The sequence below is a fragment of the Anomaloglossus baeobatrachus genome, chromosome 10, assembly GCF_048569485.1.
Source record: "Anomaloglossus baeobatrachus isolate aAnoBae1 chromosome 10, aAnoBae1.hap1, whole genome shotgun sequence".
NCBI classification, from domain to species: domain Eukaryota; kingdom Metazoa; phylum Chordata; class Amphibia; order Anura; family Aromobatidae; genus Anomaloglossus; species Anomaloglossus baeobatrachus.
Window position 1 is genome coordinate 54,124,657 of NC_134362.1, and position 18,271 is coordinate 54,142,927.

At 51.0% G+C, this 18,271-nt stretch overlaps 1 protein-coding gene across 2 annotated transcripts in view; it reads right to left on the reverse strand.

The window, feature by feature from the left end:
• Positions 1-18,271, reverse strand: part of DPF2 (double PHD fingers 2) — an 89,733-nt gene that overhangs the window by 32,862 nt on the left and 38,600 nt on the right. For both annotated transcript variants that reach the window (XM_075326691.1, XM_075326689.1), the window contains exon 6: positions 15,266-15,344. In XM_075326691.1, coding sequence (XP_075182806.1) covers positions 15,266-15,344 — 79 coding nt within the window. The remainder of the gene's footprint in view (positions 1-15,265; positions 15,345-18,271) is intronic.

Consider the following 18,271-nt stretch of genomic DNA (forward strand, 5'->3'; position numbering starts at 1 on the left):
GAAGGAGGAAACTTATAAATTGGTCTAAGGTAAATTCAATCCGAAGGATGTTCGGAGAACTGAACCATGAACCAAAAGAACAATTGAACATGAACAACATGTGTACACAAAAGAACAACCAGCCCGAAGGGAACAGGGGCGGGTGCTGGGTCTCCCAATAGGAGCTAGAAGAAAAGGAATTTACGGTAAGTAAACAAAATTCCCTTCTTCTTTGTCGCTCCATTGGGAGACCCAGACAATTGGGATGTCCAAAAGCAGTCCCTGGGTGGGTAACAGAATACCTCGATAAAAAGAGCCGGAAACCGGCCCCCTCTTACAGGTGGGCAATTGCCGCCTGAAGGACTTGCCTACCTAGGCTAGCCTCTGCCGAAGCATAGGCATGCACCTGATAGTGTTTTGTGAAGGTGTGCAGACTCGACCAGGTAGCCGCCTGACACACTTGCTGAGCCGTAGCCTGGTGCCGCAAGGCCCAGGACGCGCCTACGGCCCTGGTAGAATGGGCTTTAAGCCCTGAAGGAATCTGAAGCCCCGATGAACGGTAGGCTTCAAGAATCGGTTCCTTGATCCACCTAGCCAAGGTTGACTTGGAAGCCTGAGACCCCTTACGCTGGCCAGCGACAAGGACAAAGAGCGCATCCGAACGGCGCAGGGGCGCCGTGCGAGAAATGTAGATTCTGAGTGCTCTCACGAGGTCTAACAAGTGCAAATCCTTTTCACCTTGGTGAACTGGATGAGGGCAAAAAGAAGGCAAGGAGATATCCTGATTGAGATGAAAAGGGGATACCACCTTGGGGAGAAATTCCGGGACCGGACGCAGGACCACCTTATCCTGGTGAAAGACCAGGAAGGGGACTTTGCATGACAGCGCTGCTAGCTCAGATACTCTCCTAAGTGAAGTGACTGCCACTAGGAAGGCCACTTTCTGTGAAAGGCGAGATAGAGAGATCTCCCGCATCGGCTCGAAAGGTGGCTTCTGGAGAGCCGTCAGCACCTTGTTAAGATCCCAGGGTTCTAGCGGACGCTTGTAAGGTGGGACTATGTGGCAAACTCCCTGCAGGAACGTGCGGACCTGCGAGAGTCTGGCTAGACGCTTTTGAAAAGAAGGGAATTTTGTTACTTACCGTAAATTCCTTTTCTTCTAGCTCCTATTGGGAGACCCAGACGATTGGGTGTATAGCTACTGCCTCCGGAGGCCACACAAAGCATTACACTAAAAAGTGTAAGGCCCCTCCCCTTCTGGCTATACACCCCCAGTGGGATCACTGGCTCACCAGTTTTAGTGCAAAAGCAAGAAGGAGGAAAGCCAATAACTTGGTTAAACAAATTCACTCCGAGTAACATCGGAGAACTGAAAAACCGTTCAACATGAACAACATGTGTACCCGAAGAAACCCAAAAATCCCGAAGGACAACAGGGCGGGTGCTGGGTCTCCCAATAGGAGCTAGAAGAAAAGGAATTTACGGTAAGTAACAAAATTCCCTTCTTCTTCGGCGCTCCATTGGGAGACCCAGACGATTGGGACGTCCAAAAGCTGTCCCTAGGTGGGTAAAGAAATACCTCATGTTAGAGCTGCGAAGACAGCCCTCCCCTACGGGGAGGCAACTGCCGCCTGCAGGACTCTTCTACCTAGGCTGGCGTCCGCCGAAGCATAGGTATGCACCTGATAATGTTTGGTGAAAGTGTGCAGACTCGACCAGGTAGCTGCCTGGCACACCTGTTGAGCCGTAGCCTGGTGTCGCAATGCCCAGGACGCACCCACGGCTCTGGTAGAATGGGCCTTCAGCCCTGATGGAACCGGAAGCCCAGCAGAACGGTAGGCTTCAAGAATTGATTCTTTGATCCATCGAGCCAGGGTGGCCTTAGAAGCCTGCGACCCTTTGCGCTTACCAGCGACAAGGACAAAGAGTGCATCCGAACGGCGCAGGGGCGCCGTGCGGGAAATGTAGATTCTGAGTGCTCTCACCAGATCTAACAAATGTAAATCCTTCTCATACCGATGAACTGCATGAGGACAAAACGAAGGCAAAGAGATATCCTGATTAAGATGAAAAGAGGATACCACCTTCGGGAGAAACTCCTGAATGGGGCGCAGCACTACCTTGTCCTGGTGGAAGACCAGGAAGGGAGCATTGGAAGACAGCGCTGCTAGCTCAGACACTCTCCGAAGAGATGTGATCGCTACCAGAAAAGCCACTTTCTGTGATAGTCTAGAAAGTGAAACCTCCCTCAGAGGCTCGAAGGGCGGCTTCTGGAGGGCAACTAGTACCCTGTTCAGATCCCATGGATCTAACGGCCGCTTGTACGGGGGTGCAATATGACAAACCCCCTGCAGGAACGTGCGCACCTTAGGAAGTCGTGCTAGACGCTTCTGAAAAAAGACGGATAGCGCCGAGACTTGCCCTTTAAGGGAGCCGAGCGACAAACCTTTTTCTAACCCAGATTGCAGGAAAGAAAGAAAGGTAGGCAATGCAAATGGCCAGGGAGACACTCCCTGAGCAGAGCACCAGGATAAGAATATCCTCCACGTTCTGTGGTAGATCTTAGCGGACGTGGGCTTCCTAGCCTGTCTCATGGTGGCAACGACCCCTTGGGATAATCCTGAAGACCCTAGGATCCAGGACTCAATGGCCACACAGTCAGGTTCAGGGCCGCAGAATTCCGATGGAAAAACGGCCCTAGGGACAGTAAGTCTGGTCGGTCTGGTAGTGCCCACGGTTGGCCGACCGTGAGATGCCACAGATCCGGATACCACGCCCTCCTTGGCCAGTCTGGGGCGACGAGTATGACGCGGCTGCAGTCGGATCTGATCTTGCGTAGCACTCTGGGCAAGAGTGCCAGAGGTGGAAAAGCATAAGGGAGCCGGAACTGCGACCAATCTTGCACTAAGGCGTCTGCCGCCAGAGCTCTGTGATCGCGGGACCGTGCTATGAAGGTTGGGACCTTGTTGTTGTGCCTGGACGCCATTAGGTCGACGTCCGGCCTTCCCCAGCGGCTACAGATTTCCTGAAACACGTCCGGGTGAAGGGACCATTCTCCTGCGTCCATGCCCGGCGGCTGAGGAAGTCTGCTTCCCAGTTTTCTACGCCGGGGATGTGAACTGCGGATACGGTGGAGGCCGTGGCTTCCACCCACATCAGGATCCGCCGGACTTCCTGGAAGGCTTGCCGACTGCGTGCCCCCCCTTGGTGATTGATGTATGCCACCGCTGTGGAGTTGTCCGATTGAATTCGGATCTGCTTCCCTTCCAGCCACTGTTGGAAGGCTAGTAGGGCAAGATACACTGCTCTGATTTCCAGAACATTGATCTGAAGGGTGGACTCCTGCGGAGTCCACGTACCCTGAGCCCTGTGGTGGAGAAACACTGCTCCCCACCCTGACAGACTCGCGTCTGTCGTGACTACCGCCCAAGACGGTGGTAGGAAGGATCTTCCCTGTGATAATGAGGTGGGAAGAAGCCACCATTGCAGAGAGTCCTTGGCCGTCTGTGAAAGGGATACTTTCCTGTTCAGGGATGTTGACTTCCCGTCCCATTGGCGGAGAATGTCCCAATAAAGAGGACGCAGATGAAACTGCGCAAACGGAACCGCCTCCATTGCCGCCACCATCTTCCCGAGGAAGTGCATGAGGCGTCTTAAGGAGTGCGACTGACCGTGACGGAGAGTCTGCACCCCGGTCTGTAGTGACCGCTGCTTGTCCAGCGGAAGCTTCACTAGCGCTGAGAGGGTATGAAACTCCATGCCAAGATACGTTAGTGATTGGGTCGGTGACAGGTTTGACTTTGAGAAGTTGATGATCCACCCGAACGTCTGGAGAGTCTCCAGCGCAACATTCAGGCTGAGTTGGCATGCCTCTTGAGAGGGTGCCTTGACAAGTAGATCGTCCAAGTAAGGGATCACAGAGTGTCCCTGTGAGTGCAAGACTGCTACCACTGCCGCCATGACCTTGGTGAACACCCGTGGGGCTGTCGCCAGACCAAATGGCAGAGCTACGAACTGGAGATGTTCGTCTCCTATCACAAAACGTAGAAAAACGTTGGTGCTCTGTAGCAATCGGCACGTGGAGATAAGCATCTTTGATGTCTATTGATGCTAGGAAATTTCCTTGAGACATTGAGGCAATGACGGAGCGGAGGGTTTCATCCGGAACCGCCTGGCCTCCACGTGCTTGTTGAGCAGTTTTGGGCCCAGAACGGAACGGAAAGAGCCGTCCTTTTTTTGGCACCACAACCAGATTGGAGGAAAACCGTGTCTTGTTCCTGAAGAGGAACAGGGATTACCACTCCTTCTGCCTGCAGAAGAGCATCGGCTCGGTGGAGAGGTGGGAACGTTCTGAAGAATCGAGTCGGAGGACGAGAACAGAACTCTGTCCTGTGCACGTGGGCACAATGTCCCTCACCCACCGGTCTGTGACCTGTGGCAGCTAAATGTCGCCAAAGGCGAGCGAGTCTGCCGTCAACCGCGGATGCGGAGAGATGAGAGAGCTGAGAGTCATGAGGAGACCGCCTGGTAGCGGTTCCTCCGGCTGCCTTCCTTGGGCGTGATTGAGCCCTCGGAAGCTGAGCCCCTCTGAGGCTTTTCAGCTCTTTTGGACGAGGACAATTGGGACCTGCCCGAGCTTGGGAAGGACCGAAACCTCGACTGTCCTTCCAGGACAGCATTAATAGGGTAAGTCGCAATGCAGACATTGCGAGGTTACGGACGCCCCTGCGGCACAAATGTACATATGCTCAAGACCAGCTGTGCAAGAACAGCTGAAAAGCTTAGGGTGCCCATACGGCTGTAAATGCCGGAGCAACCGACACGCCGATAGCCTCATAGACAGATTTCAACCAGAGTCCATCTGTCTAGCATCTTCAAGTGAAGTCCCATCTCCACTGCAACTATGCTCTAGCCGCAAGCCTGGAGATTGGAGAATCCAGCTTTGGACCCTGGGTCCCGCGCTTGACCACGTCAGGGGGAAAAGGATAACGTGTATCCTTAATACGTTTGGAGAAAACGCTTATCTGGTAAGCGTGGTGTTCCTGGGCTGCTTCTCTGAAGTCAGCGTGGCCAGAAAAATACTCAATATACGTTTGAGCTACTGAAATGGGACTTCTCCTGCTGTAAAGCTGACTCCTCCAATGGGGGAGCTGAGGGAGAAAGATCCAACATTCCATTGATGGACGCTATAGGATCATTCCTTATGGCGTCACCATCCGGTGTATCCGGATTGAGAGCGGTGTCAGGATCAAAGTCCTGATGAGCTACGTCTGCCTCATCATACAGAGAGCCTCCTGGGACCCCCCCGGAGCACCGATTTTATTCCAAATGAGGGTGGCCAGGGAGCAATGATCCAGATTGCCCATGGCCTGTCCGGACTGCAAGTCTCTATCCCATTGCAACTCCATCCCTGTCCTTGGACAGGGTTGACAGATGGTTCCTTTGGCCAGGTCTAATAGAGACCCCGGCTGACCAAGTGCTACAGGGGAGCATTGCACACAAAGGGGTTCAGTGCCGTGGAACAGTATCACATGCAGTAAAAACAGCATCGAAAGCCTGTGTTGCATATATGCTGCTGCCGGCTAGCCATCTAGGATATAGAGCCAAGAATGGCGACCGTACAGTGCAATGTATAGCATACAAGCATAAAGTACAAATGAACACCGCAGCACATGCAATAGAAGCAGCATAGAAAGCCTGTGCCTTGGCACCCCTGCTTTTCTGCTGCTGTAGACTAGCCATCTAGGGGAATATAGCCCAGAATAGCGACCATACAGTGCAATGTATAGCATACAAGCATAAGTACAAATGAACACTGCAACCCCTGCAATACAAGCAGCATAGAAAAAAACCTGTGCCTCAGCACCCTTGCTTTTCTGCTGCTGTAGTCTAGTCATTCTAGGCGAAAATAGCCCAGACTAGCGACCGTACAGTGCAGTGTATAGCATACAAGCATAAATACACATGAACACTTCAGTACATGCAATACAAGCAGCATGGAAAGCCTGTGCCTTAGCACCCCTGCTTTCCTGCTGCTGATGTGTCGCCATCTAAGAGGGCATATAGCCAAAAATAGCGACCTATGCAGTGTAAGCATAAAATACAAATGGACAACTGCGGTATTTAGTGGGGTCAGCACTTCAGGTGCCGCTTACCGCCCGCCTATAAGCGGGTGTGTGGTCGCCCTAGTCCTGTGCCTGGTTGCCCAGAGTCCGATCTCTCAGCTCGGACTGCAGGAATGGCTGCCGGCGTCTTCTCCAGCTCGTGTGGGTAGGGGCGGGCCGTGGGCGTGCCCCCAAGTCAGAGCGGGAAACCGGCGTCCCACAGTGTCCAGTGAGAGGGCTGGAGCATGTAAATAAGGCTCCAGCCCTCGGCGCTGCTGATTGTACAGCGTCTCTCCCCTACCCTGATTGACAGGGTGGGGGCGGGAACGAAGCGGAGCTAGGCCGCAAAAGCCGGGGACTGGATTTATAAGCGCCGCCGCCGTAAAAGCGCGGTCGGCGCTAAGTCCCCGGCGCACTACAAGTCCCAGCCTCGCCGCCGCTCCCGGAGCGTCCGGCGCGGTAGTTCCCCATACATAAAGTCACTCAGCAAGGCTGCAGTGACTGTAACCCTTTACTGTCCCCGGCGCACTAGCACACCCAGCAAGTCTGGAGTGTGCTGTGCCTGTGTGTACGGGGACACAGAGTACCTGAATGGTGCAGGGCCATGTCCCTGAACGGTACCCAGCTCCGTATCCAGCAGGTTCAATGGGTCTGTGGATGGAGCCCGGCCTCAGGGCTTTGGGGCCGGTAAGATCCCACTTCCTCAGAGCCCCTCAGGGGGATGGGGAAGGAAAAACAGCATGTGGGCTCCAGCCGCCGTACCAGCAATAGGTACCTCAACCTTACAAACCACCAGCGGGGTGAGAAGGGAGCATGCTGGGGGCCCTATATGGGCCCTCTTTTCTTCCATCCGATATAGTCAGCAGCTACTGCTGACTAAACAGTGGAGCTATGCGTGGATGTCTGACCTCCTTCGCACAAAGCAGAAAACTGGTGAGCCAGTGATCCCACTGGGGGTGTATAGCCAGAAGGGGAGGGGCCTTACACTTTTTAGTGTAATGCTTTGTGTGGCCTCCGGAGGCAGTAGCTATACACCCAATCGTCTGGGTCTCCCAATGGAGCGCCGAAGAAAACACTGAAAGCGCCGACACTTGTCCCTTGAGAGAGGCAAGAGACAAACCCTTGTCCAATCCTGATTGAAGAAAAAAAAAGGAAAGTGGGCAATGCAAACGGCCAGGGAGCAAAACCCCTATCCGAGCACCAGGCTAAGAAGATCTTCCAAGTCCTGTGGTAGATCTTGGCGGACGTTGATTTCCTGGCCTGTCTCATGGTGGCAATGACATCTTGAGATAACCCTGATAACGCTAGGAGCCAGGACTCAATGGCCACACAGTCAGGTTGAGGGCCGCAGAATTCAGATGGAAAAATGGCCCTTGAGACAGCAAGTCTGGTCGGTCTGGGAGTGCCCACGGTTGCCCTACCGTGAGGTGCCACAGATCCGGGTACCACGACCTCCTCGGCCAGTCTGGAGCGACGAGGATGGCGCGACGGTAGTCGGACCTGATCTTGCGTAACACTCTGGGCAGTAGTGCCAGAGGGGGAAATACATAGGGTAGTCGAAACTGCGACCAGTCCTGAACTAACGCATCTGCCGCCAGCGCCCTGTGATCCTGAGACCGTGCCATGAATGCCGGGACTTTGTTGTTGTGCCGAGACGCAATTAGATCGACGTCCGGCGTTCCCCAGCGGCAACAGATCTCTTGAAACACGTCCGGGTGAAGAGACCATTCTCCTGCGTCCATGCCCTGGCGACTGAGAAAATCTGCTTCCCAGTTTTCTACGCCCGGGATGTGAACTGCGGAGATGGTGGAGGCTGTGGCTTCCGTCCACAGCAGAATCCGCCGAACTTCTTGGAATGCTTGACGTCTGCGTGTGCCGCCCTGGTGGTTGATGTATGCGACCGCCGTGGCGTTGTCTGATTGTATTCGGATCTGTCTGCCCTCCAGCCACCGCTGGAACGCCTGTAGGGCTAGATACACTGCCCTTATCTCCAGAACATTGATCTGCAGGGAGGACTCTGTCGGAGTCCAGGTTCCCTGAGCCCTGTGGTGGAGGAAGGCCGCTCCCCACCCTGACAGGCTCGCGTCTGTCGTGACCACAGCCCAGGATGGGGGCAGGAAGGATTTTCCCTTCGACAAAGAAGTGGGAAGAAGCCACCACTGAAGGGAGGTTTTGGCTGCTCTTGACAAGGAAACGTTCCTGTCTAGGGACGTCGACCTCTTGTCCCATTTGCGGAGAATGTCCCACTGAAGTGGACGCAGATGAAACTGCGCAAAGGGAACTGCTTCCATTGCTGCCACCATCTTCCCTAGGAAGTGCATAAGGCGTCTCAAAGAGTGTGACTGACCCCGAAGAAGAGATTGGACCCCTGTCTGTAGTGAACGCTGTTTGTCCAGCGGAAGCTTCACAATCGCTGACAGAGTATGAAACTCCATCCCGAGATAAGTCAGGGATTGGGTCGGTGTCAAGTTTGACTTTGGGAAATTGATGATCCACCCGAACCTCTGGAGAGTCTCCAGGGCAATGGTCAGGCTGTGCTGGCAAGCCACCCAGGAGGGTGCCTTGACTAGGAGATCGTCTAAGTAAGGGATCACCGAGTGGCCCTGAGAGTGTAGGACCGCCACCACTGTTGCCATGATCTTGGTGAAGACCCGTGGGGCTGTCGCCAAGCCGAAAGGCAGTGCCACGAACTGAAGGTGTTCGTCCCCAATGGCGAAACGCAAGAAGCGTTGATGTTCGGGTGCGATCGGCACATGGAGATAAGCATCCTTGATGTCTATTGATGCTAGGAAGTCTCCTTGTGACATTGAGGCGATGACCGAGCGGAGAGATTCCATCCGAAACCTTCTGGTGCTGACATGCTTGTTGAGCAGTTTGAGGTCTAGAACGGGACGGAAAGATCCGTCCTTTTTTGGCACCACGAACAAGTTGGAGTAGAAGCCGTGACCATGTTCCTGAGGGGGAACGGGAATCACCACTCCTTCTGCCTTCAGAGCATTCACTGCCTGAAAAAGTGCAGCGGCTCGCTCTGGGGGCGGCGATGTTGTGAAGAAACGAGTTGGAGGACGAGAGCAGAACTCTATCCTGTAACCGTGAGACAGAATGTCTCTCACCCATCGGTCTTGGACATGTGGCCACCAGGCGACACAAAAGCGGGAGAGCCTGCCACCGACCGAGGATGCGGTTTGGGGAGGCCGAGAGTCATGAAGAGGCCGCCTTGGTGGCGGTGCCTCCGGCGGTCTTTTTAGGCCTTGACTTAGACCGCCATGCAGAAGGGTTCCTCTGGCCCTTCTCCGATCTGTTTGACGTGGAGGAACGTGACTTGGCCGAAAGGACTGAAACGTCGATTGAAATTTTCGCTGTTGAGGTTTGTTTTGTTTAGACTGGGGTAAGGACGAGTCCTTTCCCTTGGATTGTTTAATAATTTCGTCCAATTGCTCGCCAAACAAACGGTCGCCAGAAAATGGCAAACCGGTTAAGAATTTCTTGGAGGCAGAGTCTGCCTACCATTCACGTAGCCACATGGCTCTGCGGACTGCCACCGAATTGGCGGATGCTACCGCTGAACGGCTCACCGAGTCCAGGACGGCGTTCATGGCGTAGGACGAAAAAGCCGACGCCTGAGAAGTCAGAGACACAACCTGCGGAGTAGCGGTGCGTGTGACCGCAGTAATCTCAGACAGACAAGCTGAGATAGCTTGGAGCGCACACACTGCCGCGAATGCCGAAGCAAAAGATGCCCCTATGGCTTCATAGATGGATTTCATCATGAGCTCTATCTGCCTGTCAGTGGCATCCTTGAGCGATGAGCCATCTGCCACTGAAACCACAGAACTGGCCGCCAGCCTAGAGACTGGAGGATCCACTTTTGGACATTGAGCCCAACCCTTCACTACTTCTGGGGGGAAGGGATAACGCGTGTCATTAAGGCGCTTAGTAAAGCGCTTGTCCGGGTATGCTCTGTGCTTCTGTACAGCATCCCTGAAATTAGAGTGATCGACAAAGGCACTCCGTGTACGTTTGGGAAACCGAAACTGGTGTTTCTCCTGCTGTGAAGCCGCCTCCTCTACAGTTGGAGTTGGAGGAGAAATTTCTAGCACCTGGTTGATGGACGCTATAAGGTCATTTACTATGGCGTCCCCTTCAGGTGTATCTAGATTGAGAGCACCGTCAGGGTCTGAGCCCTGAGCTGCGCCTTCCTCTTCATCCTCTAGAGAGTCCTCATGCTGAGACCCTGAGCAGCGTGATAAAGTGGAGGAAGGTCCCCAGCGAGCCCGCTTCACCGGTCTGGGACTGCGGTCCGAGTCGGAGTCCTCACCGTGGGACCTATGTGTCACCTCAGGAGCAGATTGCTGCGCCAACTGAGGGGGACCTGGGGACGAAGAACGCACAGTGCCTTGCATCTGTGTTGTTGGTCTGGACTGCAAGGCTTCTAGTATCTTAGCAGACCATTTGTCCATAGACTGAGCCATGGACTGTGAAAGCGACTCAGACAGTTTGTCAGCCAAAACTGCAAACTCTGTCCCTGTCACCTGGACAGTGGGAACCGGTGTCTCTACCTGAGCCGGGGGTCCCACCAGTGCCTGAGGCTCCGGCTGAGTGAGTGTCACAGGGGCCGAGCATTGCACACAATGAGGGTAGGTGGAACCTGCAGGTAGCATAGCCGCACATGAGGTACAGGTTGCAAAATAAGCCTGTGCCTTGGTACCCTTGCTCTCTGCGGACGACATGTTGTTGTCCTCCAAGAGATAAGTAAGGGATCACCGTGATCACTGAGGGATATATGTATAGCCTCCAGTTAACAGTACAGCCGAACTAGCAAATGTATACACAAGAGATATATATATATATATATATATATATATATATATATATATATATATATATATATATATATATATATATATATATATATATATATATATATATATATATATATATATATATATATATATATACAGTTCGGCACTCTGGGGGGTCCACCACCGGCAGACCGGTGTGGCTTACCAACCGCTCTGTGTGGCCACCAGATTCCCTGCCCCGGGTCTCCCTCAGCTGCAGCCAGAAGTTCTCCACCGCAGAATATGCTGAAAACTTGGCTGACGGCGTTCTCAGAGGAGGAGGGAGGCGTGGGCGTAGTCACAAAAGTGCGGGAATCTGGTGCCCCAGCGTGAGTAGTGAGGGGGGCGGAGGACAGCTCAGTGTACTCCAGCCCTCACTGTCGGCGTCATACCGACCGTCCCGCCCTTTTCCCTGACTGGCAGGCCTGGGGGCGGGAGAAAACTATACTAGGCCGCAAAAGCCGGGGACTAAAGTTAAAACCGCGGCCGGCCGGCAGTGCACGTTCGGCGCGGTAGTCCCGGACCCATATCCACGCCGCAGTCGCTGCAGCGTCTGGGTCCAAGGTGCTTTATGCGTCGTCCCAACGGGGACACAGAGTACCTGTGGATGCAGGGCCATGTCCCTGACGATACTCCATCTCCTTCAAAATATAACGGACATGAGTCAGTATCAAATTATGCATATTTTTATTTTTTTATTCAACAACAAAATATTTCTTTTCCAAAAAATATATATTATAAAATATTGTGCTCAATATTATAGTAGATTGATCCCAGTAAAAAACAGTAAACACAGAACTAAAGCTAGTCCATGGGGTCCATTTTATAACACTGTTCAAACCATAACCACATATAAGTGAACACAGGGGATATCACTTATGGAGCTCCCAGCACTTCCTGAATCAAACAATGGTAGCAGTGAAAGAAACACCTTAGATTAAATCTCCAAGTGTTATTTTTATATATAAAGTTATCTAATTGCCCACATAAATGGTATTTAAACATTCATAGCGCCAGTGGATGAACAGGAGTGTTTCAGATTATAGCCCTAATCCCCTGCTGTTCATTTTATATCCCGAACCATGGCCTGCGCGCTGCGCATATGTCACCTCAATCCCAGATGGAAAAGGGAGTGGAATCAAAGGAAACCCTCTGTCTCCAGGGTGTCAGGTGCACAGCACACACAGCCCAAGCCAGGTCATTAATACGATCAGTACATAATAACACTCATATGCAGAAACCGATCAAGCAGTTTGAAAGATTAAATTCAATAAGTTTGTTTAGTTACCCATAGTGGGAGTGGACCACCTGGACAGCTCCCCGACACGTGTTTCGCAGTCCGCTTTCTCAAGGGGGCGTGGTATTTGGGCGCTCCCTCCCTGTCTTAAATGCGGTGCCACATAACACCATGTGATATCACCCAGCCAATCCATCACGCTGTATCTCCGGCGTACAAGCGTCAATACAAATCATGCCGTATGTAAGTAATCCATTGGGTGGGGGAGGTCACATGGTGGTGATGAAGGTAACGTCATCACTCGTGCATGCTGGGTAGAGCAATGCGCGCCACATCCGCCAACCACGCCAGCCGGGGCATGCGCAGGAGAGAGTCCCACCTCCCATCCCTTCCATGGTCCGGAGGCGTGGCTTCCAGAAAGTAATCGCAGAAGTGCGCGTAATTAAACTCTGCACACTCCATAGAGATCCAATCCAGACGCCACAACAACCGAATATCGGGCCCATGGGGTATAGGCAGCAGGCGCCTTGCTGTCCCACCACATGTCCCAAACAATCGGCTGCAGGGCACCCAGGTTGATCATCCAAGGTAACATGTGCAGAGAAAAATATGCACATTTACACCAGGCAAAACCGCATCCAAGCCTTATCAAATCACTTATAAAGTCTGAATTATTGTGAATTTTTATATATATATATATATATATATATATATATATATATATATATATATTTTTATTTTTATTTTATTATAAATGCTAATTTCTACATAATTTTATGCTAATTTTCTAAAAGAAAAATGGAAAAAGGCAAATAGGAAAAATGAAAAAGAGGGAAAAGAAATGAAAGGGAACCAAACGGAATAAAAAGAATAAAAAGAAGAAGCAGGAAAAAGACCCTATAAGAATAACGAGGCAGTAGTCATCAGACTTAACAAAGATTAAATTCCATGTATGAAGAGGGAGTAACTAGAAATTTTTATGCCAGATAAATTCTTATACTGTACCGCCTCTTCAATTTACAATTATATTATGCCGTAAATATAACAATAATAATAAAAATAATAATATTAATAATAAGGAAAAAGGGGGGGGGGGAGGGGGTAGGGGGGAAGGGGAGGAGGGAGGAGAGGAGAGGAAAGAGTCCCGGACCCATATCCACGCCGCAGTCGCTGCAGCGTCTGGGTCCAAGGTGCTTTATGCGCCGTCCCAACGGGGACACAGAGTACCTGTGGATGCAGGGCCATGTCCCTGACGATACTCCATCTCCTGTCCGGCAGATTCCCCCAGGGGCTGCGGAGGGAGACCGGTCCCAGTGTCTGGATGACCGGATAGGATCCCACTTCCCCAGAGCCCCTAAGGGATGGGGAAGGAAAGCGGCATGTTGGCTCCAGCCTGTGTACCCGCAATGGGTACCTCAACCTTAACAACACCGCCGACCTGAGTGGGGTGAGAAGGGAGCATGCCGGGGGCCCCTTTATAGGGGCCCTCTTTTCTTCCATCCGATAAAGTCAGCAGCTGCTGCTGACTAAAATGTGGAGCTTGCGTGAATGTGTGCCTCCTTCAACACAAAGCAAAAAAACTGAGGGGCCCGTGATGCACGGGAGAGTGTATAGCAGAGGGGAGGAGTTACACTTTTTAAAGTGTAATTACTTTGTGTGGCCTCCAGAGGCAGAAGCTATACACCCAATTGTCTGGGTCTCCCAATGGAGCGACAAAGAAACACGGATTATATTGAAATAGCAACACACACCCTAATAAGTGACATTGTTGGGCTCAGATGAAAGAGGGACCTGGAGAAAACGTGGATCCATCTGCACTGCTGTAGAGGAGTCGAAGGTCCAGTCTGTGAAAAAATGGTAACTCTGAGTCTAATCTGAAGAAGAAATGGTGTTTCACTTTGAAACGCATAAATAAAGCCCCTTCCATTTTATCACGGACTGGACCTTTGCTTCATCTACAGCAGCGCAGAATGATCCACGTTTTCTCCAGGATCCACTTTGATCTCTTCAGCCTTAGAGCATGTGGACCTTGCGGCAGCAGATTTCTTTTTCATACTAGGCAACCACATAAGGGGAGCGGCTTGCTCTCTCATTTATACACTTTGTATATGGGGGGTAACACCCTATTGCGCAGTTTTGTCCACAGCACTGCATATTGCTGGAATCAGGCTCCCAGCCCCTGCATTATGCTGCTCTCAGAATGCACGGCAAAAACCTGCTGACAGATTCCCTTTAAGCCTAAATAATTATTAGATGTTTCTTTTTCCTCAATTTACTATTAGAGTACACACAACTGGTCCATGAAAGTAAAAATAAAATTAGAGGCCCCACATTTACATATATTCGGCAATAAGGGTAAGTTCACACAGTGTGTTTTTCGCGGCGTTTTTGGCTTCAAAACTGCATGACTTTGCTTCCCCAGCAAAGTCTATGGAGTTTTCATTTTTGCTGTCCGCACACAACTTTTTTTTTACGCTGCGTTTTTGAGCTTAAAAAAAAAAAAATGGACATGTCAATTCTTTCCTGCGTTTTCTCCTCATGCAATGCATTGGACAAAAGCAGAAAAACGCAGAGATCAAAATTGCAGCAAAACGCACCAAATCGCAGTAAAAACGAATGTGTTTTTAGCGGCCAAAAACGCAGCGTCAAAAAAAACACAGCGTGTGCACATAGCCTAACGCTGCTGTCTGGGTTTTAAAAAAGGAAATATTTTCACACAAATAGTTTTTATATAAAGTGATACAGGCAACACATCCCTAATAGAGTAACAATTAGTTCCTCTCAACCTTCGCAGAGCATCTTTAGCCTGAGCGGTCTGGTATACCAGGAGAGGGTATAGCGCACCATGCTGTGACCCCCCCAATACTATGATTAAGAATGTGATTTTTTTTTTTTCTTTTCTTCATGTAATTGATACATCACAGTTAGGAAATGTAAAGCTGAACAGAGAGTCAAGGAACAGCGAAGACAGATTTAAAAAGCAGATTTTCCATCAAAGGAAGTCCTTGGTAATAAAACAGAGAAATACAACAGGACGTGATTGAAAACCGTCATAAAACAAAAAAAAACAAAAAAAAAAAAAAACCACAGGAAATCTGACTCACTGTCACATGCATACGGTTTATCCCTTTCATCAAGAGCTGCAGCATCCAGCTTCTTCCTGGCACTGCCCAAACCTTTTCCCTAGAAATGAAAGATAAAATTCCTTGCAGTAAGAACGTGACACATATCAGCCCTAATACTTAGCCTCTAGGTTGTATTGCAAATTTTATATTTATGCAAAAAAAAAAATATATGATTTTGAAAGGATTCCAGAATACTGTATATAAGAGCCCAGGCCACTGTGTATATAACGTAAAAAGAAGGGAATTTTGTTTACTTACCGTAAATTCCTTTTCTTCTAGCTCCAATTGGGAGACCCAGACAGTGGGTGTATAGCTACTGCCCTCTGGAGGCCGCACAAAGAACTACACTTAAAAGTGTAAGGCCCCTCCCCTTCTGGCTATACACCCTCCCGTAGGAGTACAGATTCCTCAGTTTTAGTACCAAAGCAAGAAGGAGGAAAGCCAATAACAGTTTCAAAAACAAATTCAATCCGATAACACGATCGGAGAACTTAAGAAACAACATGAACAACATGTGCACCCGAAAAAACGAAACCCTAAGAACAAATAGGGCGGGTGCTGGGTCTCCCAATTGGAGCTAGAAGAAAAGGAATTTACGGTAAGTAAACAAAATTCCCTTCTTCTTTTTCGCTCCTAATTGGGAGACCCAGACAGTGGGACGTCCAAAAGCAGTCCCTGGGTGGGTAAAAAGATACCACATGAACGGGCTGTCAGACAGCCTCTTCCTACAGGTGGGCCACCGCCGCCTGAAGGACCTGTCTACCTAGGCTGGCATCTGCCGAAGCGTAGGTATGCACTTGATAGTGTTTGGTAAACGTGTGCAGACTCGACCAGGTAGCCGCCTGGCACACTTGCTGAGCCGTAGCCTGATGCCGTAATGCCCAGGACGCACCCACGGCTCTGGTAGAATGGGCCTTCAGTCCAGATGGAATCGGAAGCCCAGCAGAACGGTATGTGTGAAGAATTGGTTCCTTGATCCACCGCGCCAGGGTGGATTTGGAAGCTTGCGATCCCTTATGCTGACCAGCGACTAGGACAAAGAGCGCATCCGAACGGCGTAGAGCCGCCGTGCGAGAAATGTAAATCCTGAGTGCTCTCACCAGGTCCAACAGATGTAAACCCTTTTCAAATTGGTGAACTGGATGCGGACACAAAGATGGTAAGGTGATATCCTGATTGAGATGAAAGGAAGAAACCACCTTGGGAGAAAACTCTGGAATTGGACGCAGTACTACCTTGTCTTGGTGAAACACCAGGAAGGGAGATTTGCAAGATAACGCCGCTAGCTCGGACACTCTTCGAAGAGACGTGACCGCCACAAGAAAAACTACCTTTTGTGAAAGCCGAGAAAGGGGAACCTCTTTCAAAGGCTCGAAAGGCGGCTTCTGGAGAGCAATGAGAACCTTGTTCAGATCCCAGGGTTCCAATGGCCGTCTGTAAGGAGGAACGATATGACAAACTCCTTGGAGAAACGTGCGTACTTTAGAAAGCTGTGCCAAGCGCTTCTGAAAGAATACGGATAGCGCGGAGACTTGACCCTTAAGAGAGCTAAGCGACAAACCTTTTTCCAACCCAGACTGCAGGAAGGAAAGAAAAATTGGCAATGCAAATGGCCAGGGAGAAAACCCTTGAGCCAAGCACCACGCTAAGAATATCTTCCACGTTCTGTGATAGATCTTAGCTGAGGATGGTTTTCTAGCCTGTCTCATTGTGGCAACAACCTCCTGAGATAAAACTGAGGCCGCTAGGATCCAGGACTCAATGGCCACACAGTCAGGTTCAGGGCCGCAGAATTCAGATGGAAAAACGGCCCTTGAGACAGCAAATCTGGACGGTCTGGTAGTGTCCACGGTTGGCCTACCGTGAGATGCCACAGATCCGGGTACCACGACCTTCTTGGCCAATCTGGAGCGACGAGTATGGCTCGATGGCAGTCGGACCTGATTTTCCGGAGAACTCTGGGTAACAATGCTAGAGGTGGGAACACATAGGGGAGTCGGAATTGCGACCAATCCTGAACCAAGGCGTCTGCCGCCAGTGCTCGGTGATCGTGAGACCGTGCCATGAAAACTGGGACCTTGTTGTTGTGCCGTGACGCCATCAGATCGACGTCCGGCGTCCCCCAGCGGCAACAGATCTGCTGAAACACGTCCGGGTGAAGGGACCATTCTCCTGCGTCCATGCCCTGGCGACTGAGAAAGTCTGCTTCCCAGTTTTCCACGCCTGGGATGTGAACTGCGGATATGGTGGACGCTCTGCTTTCCACCCACGTCAAAATCCGTTGGACTTCTTGAAAAGCTTGGCGACTGCGTGTTCCCCCTTGGTGGTTGATGTAAGCCACCGCCGTAGAATTGTCCGACTGAATCCGAATCTGCTTGCCTTCCAGCCATTGTTGGAAGGCTCGCAGGGCAAGATAGATTGCTCTGATTTCCAGAACATTGATCTGCAGGGTGGACTCTTCCAGAGTCCACATCCCCTGAGCCCTGTGGTGGAGATACACCGCTCCCCACCCTGATAGGCTCGCATCCGTCGTGACCACTGCCCAGGACGGGGGAAGGAACGACTTTCCCTGTGACAATGAGGTGGGGAGAAGCCACCAACGGAGAGAGTCCTTGGCAGTCTGAGAGAGGGAGACAGTCCTGTCGAGGGACGTCGATTTCCCGTCCCATTGGCGTAGAATGTCCCATTGTAGAGGGCGCAGATGAAACTGCGCGAACGGGACTGCCTCCATTGCTGCTACCATCTTTCCTAGGAAATGCATGAGGCGCCTCAGTGAGTGCGACTGGCTCTGAAGGAGAGATTGCACTCCAGTCCGTAGCGAGCACTGCTTGTCCAGTGGAAGCTTCACTATCGCTGATAGAGTATGAAACTCCATGCCAAGATAAGTCAGAGATTGGGTCGGGGTTAGATGAGACTTTGGAAAGTTGATAATCCACCCGAAACTCTGGAGAGTGTCTAGTGCCACCTTCAGACTGTGTTGGCATG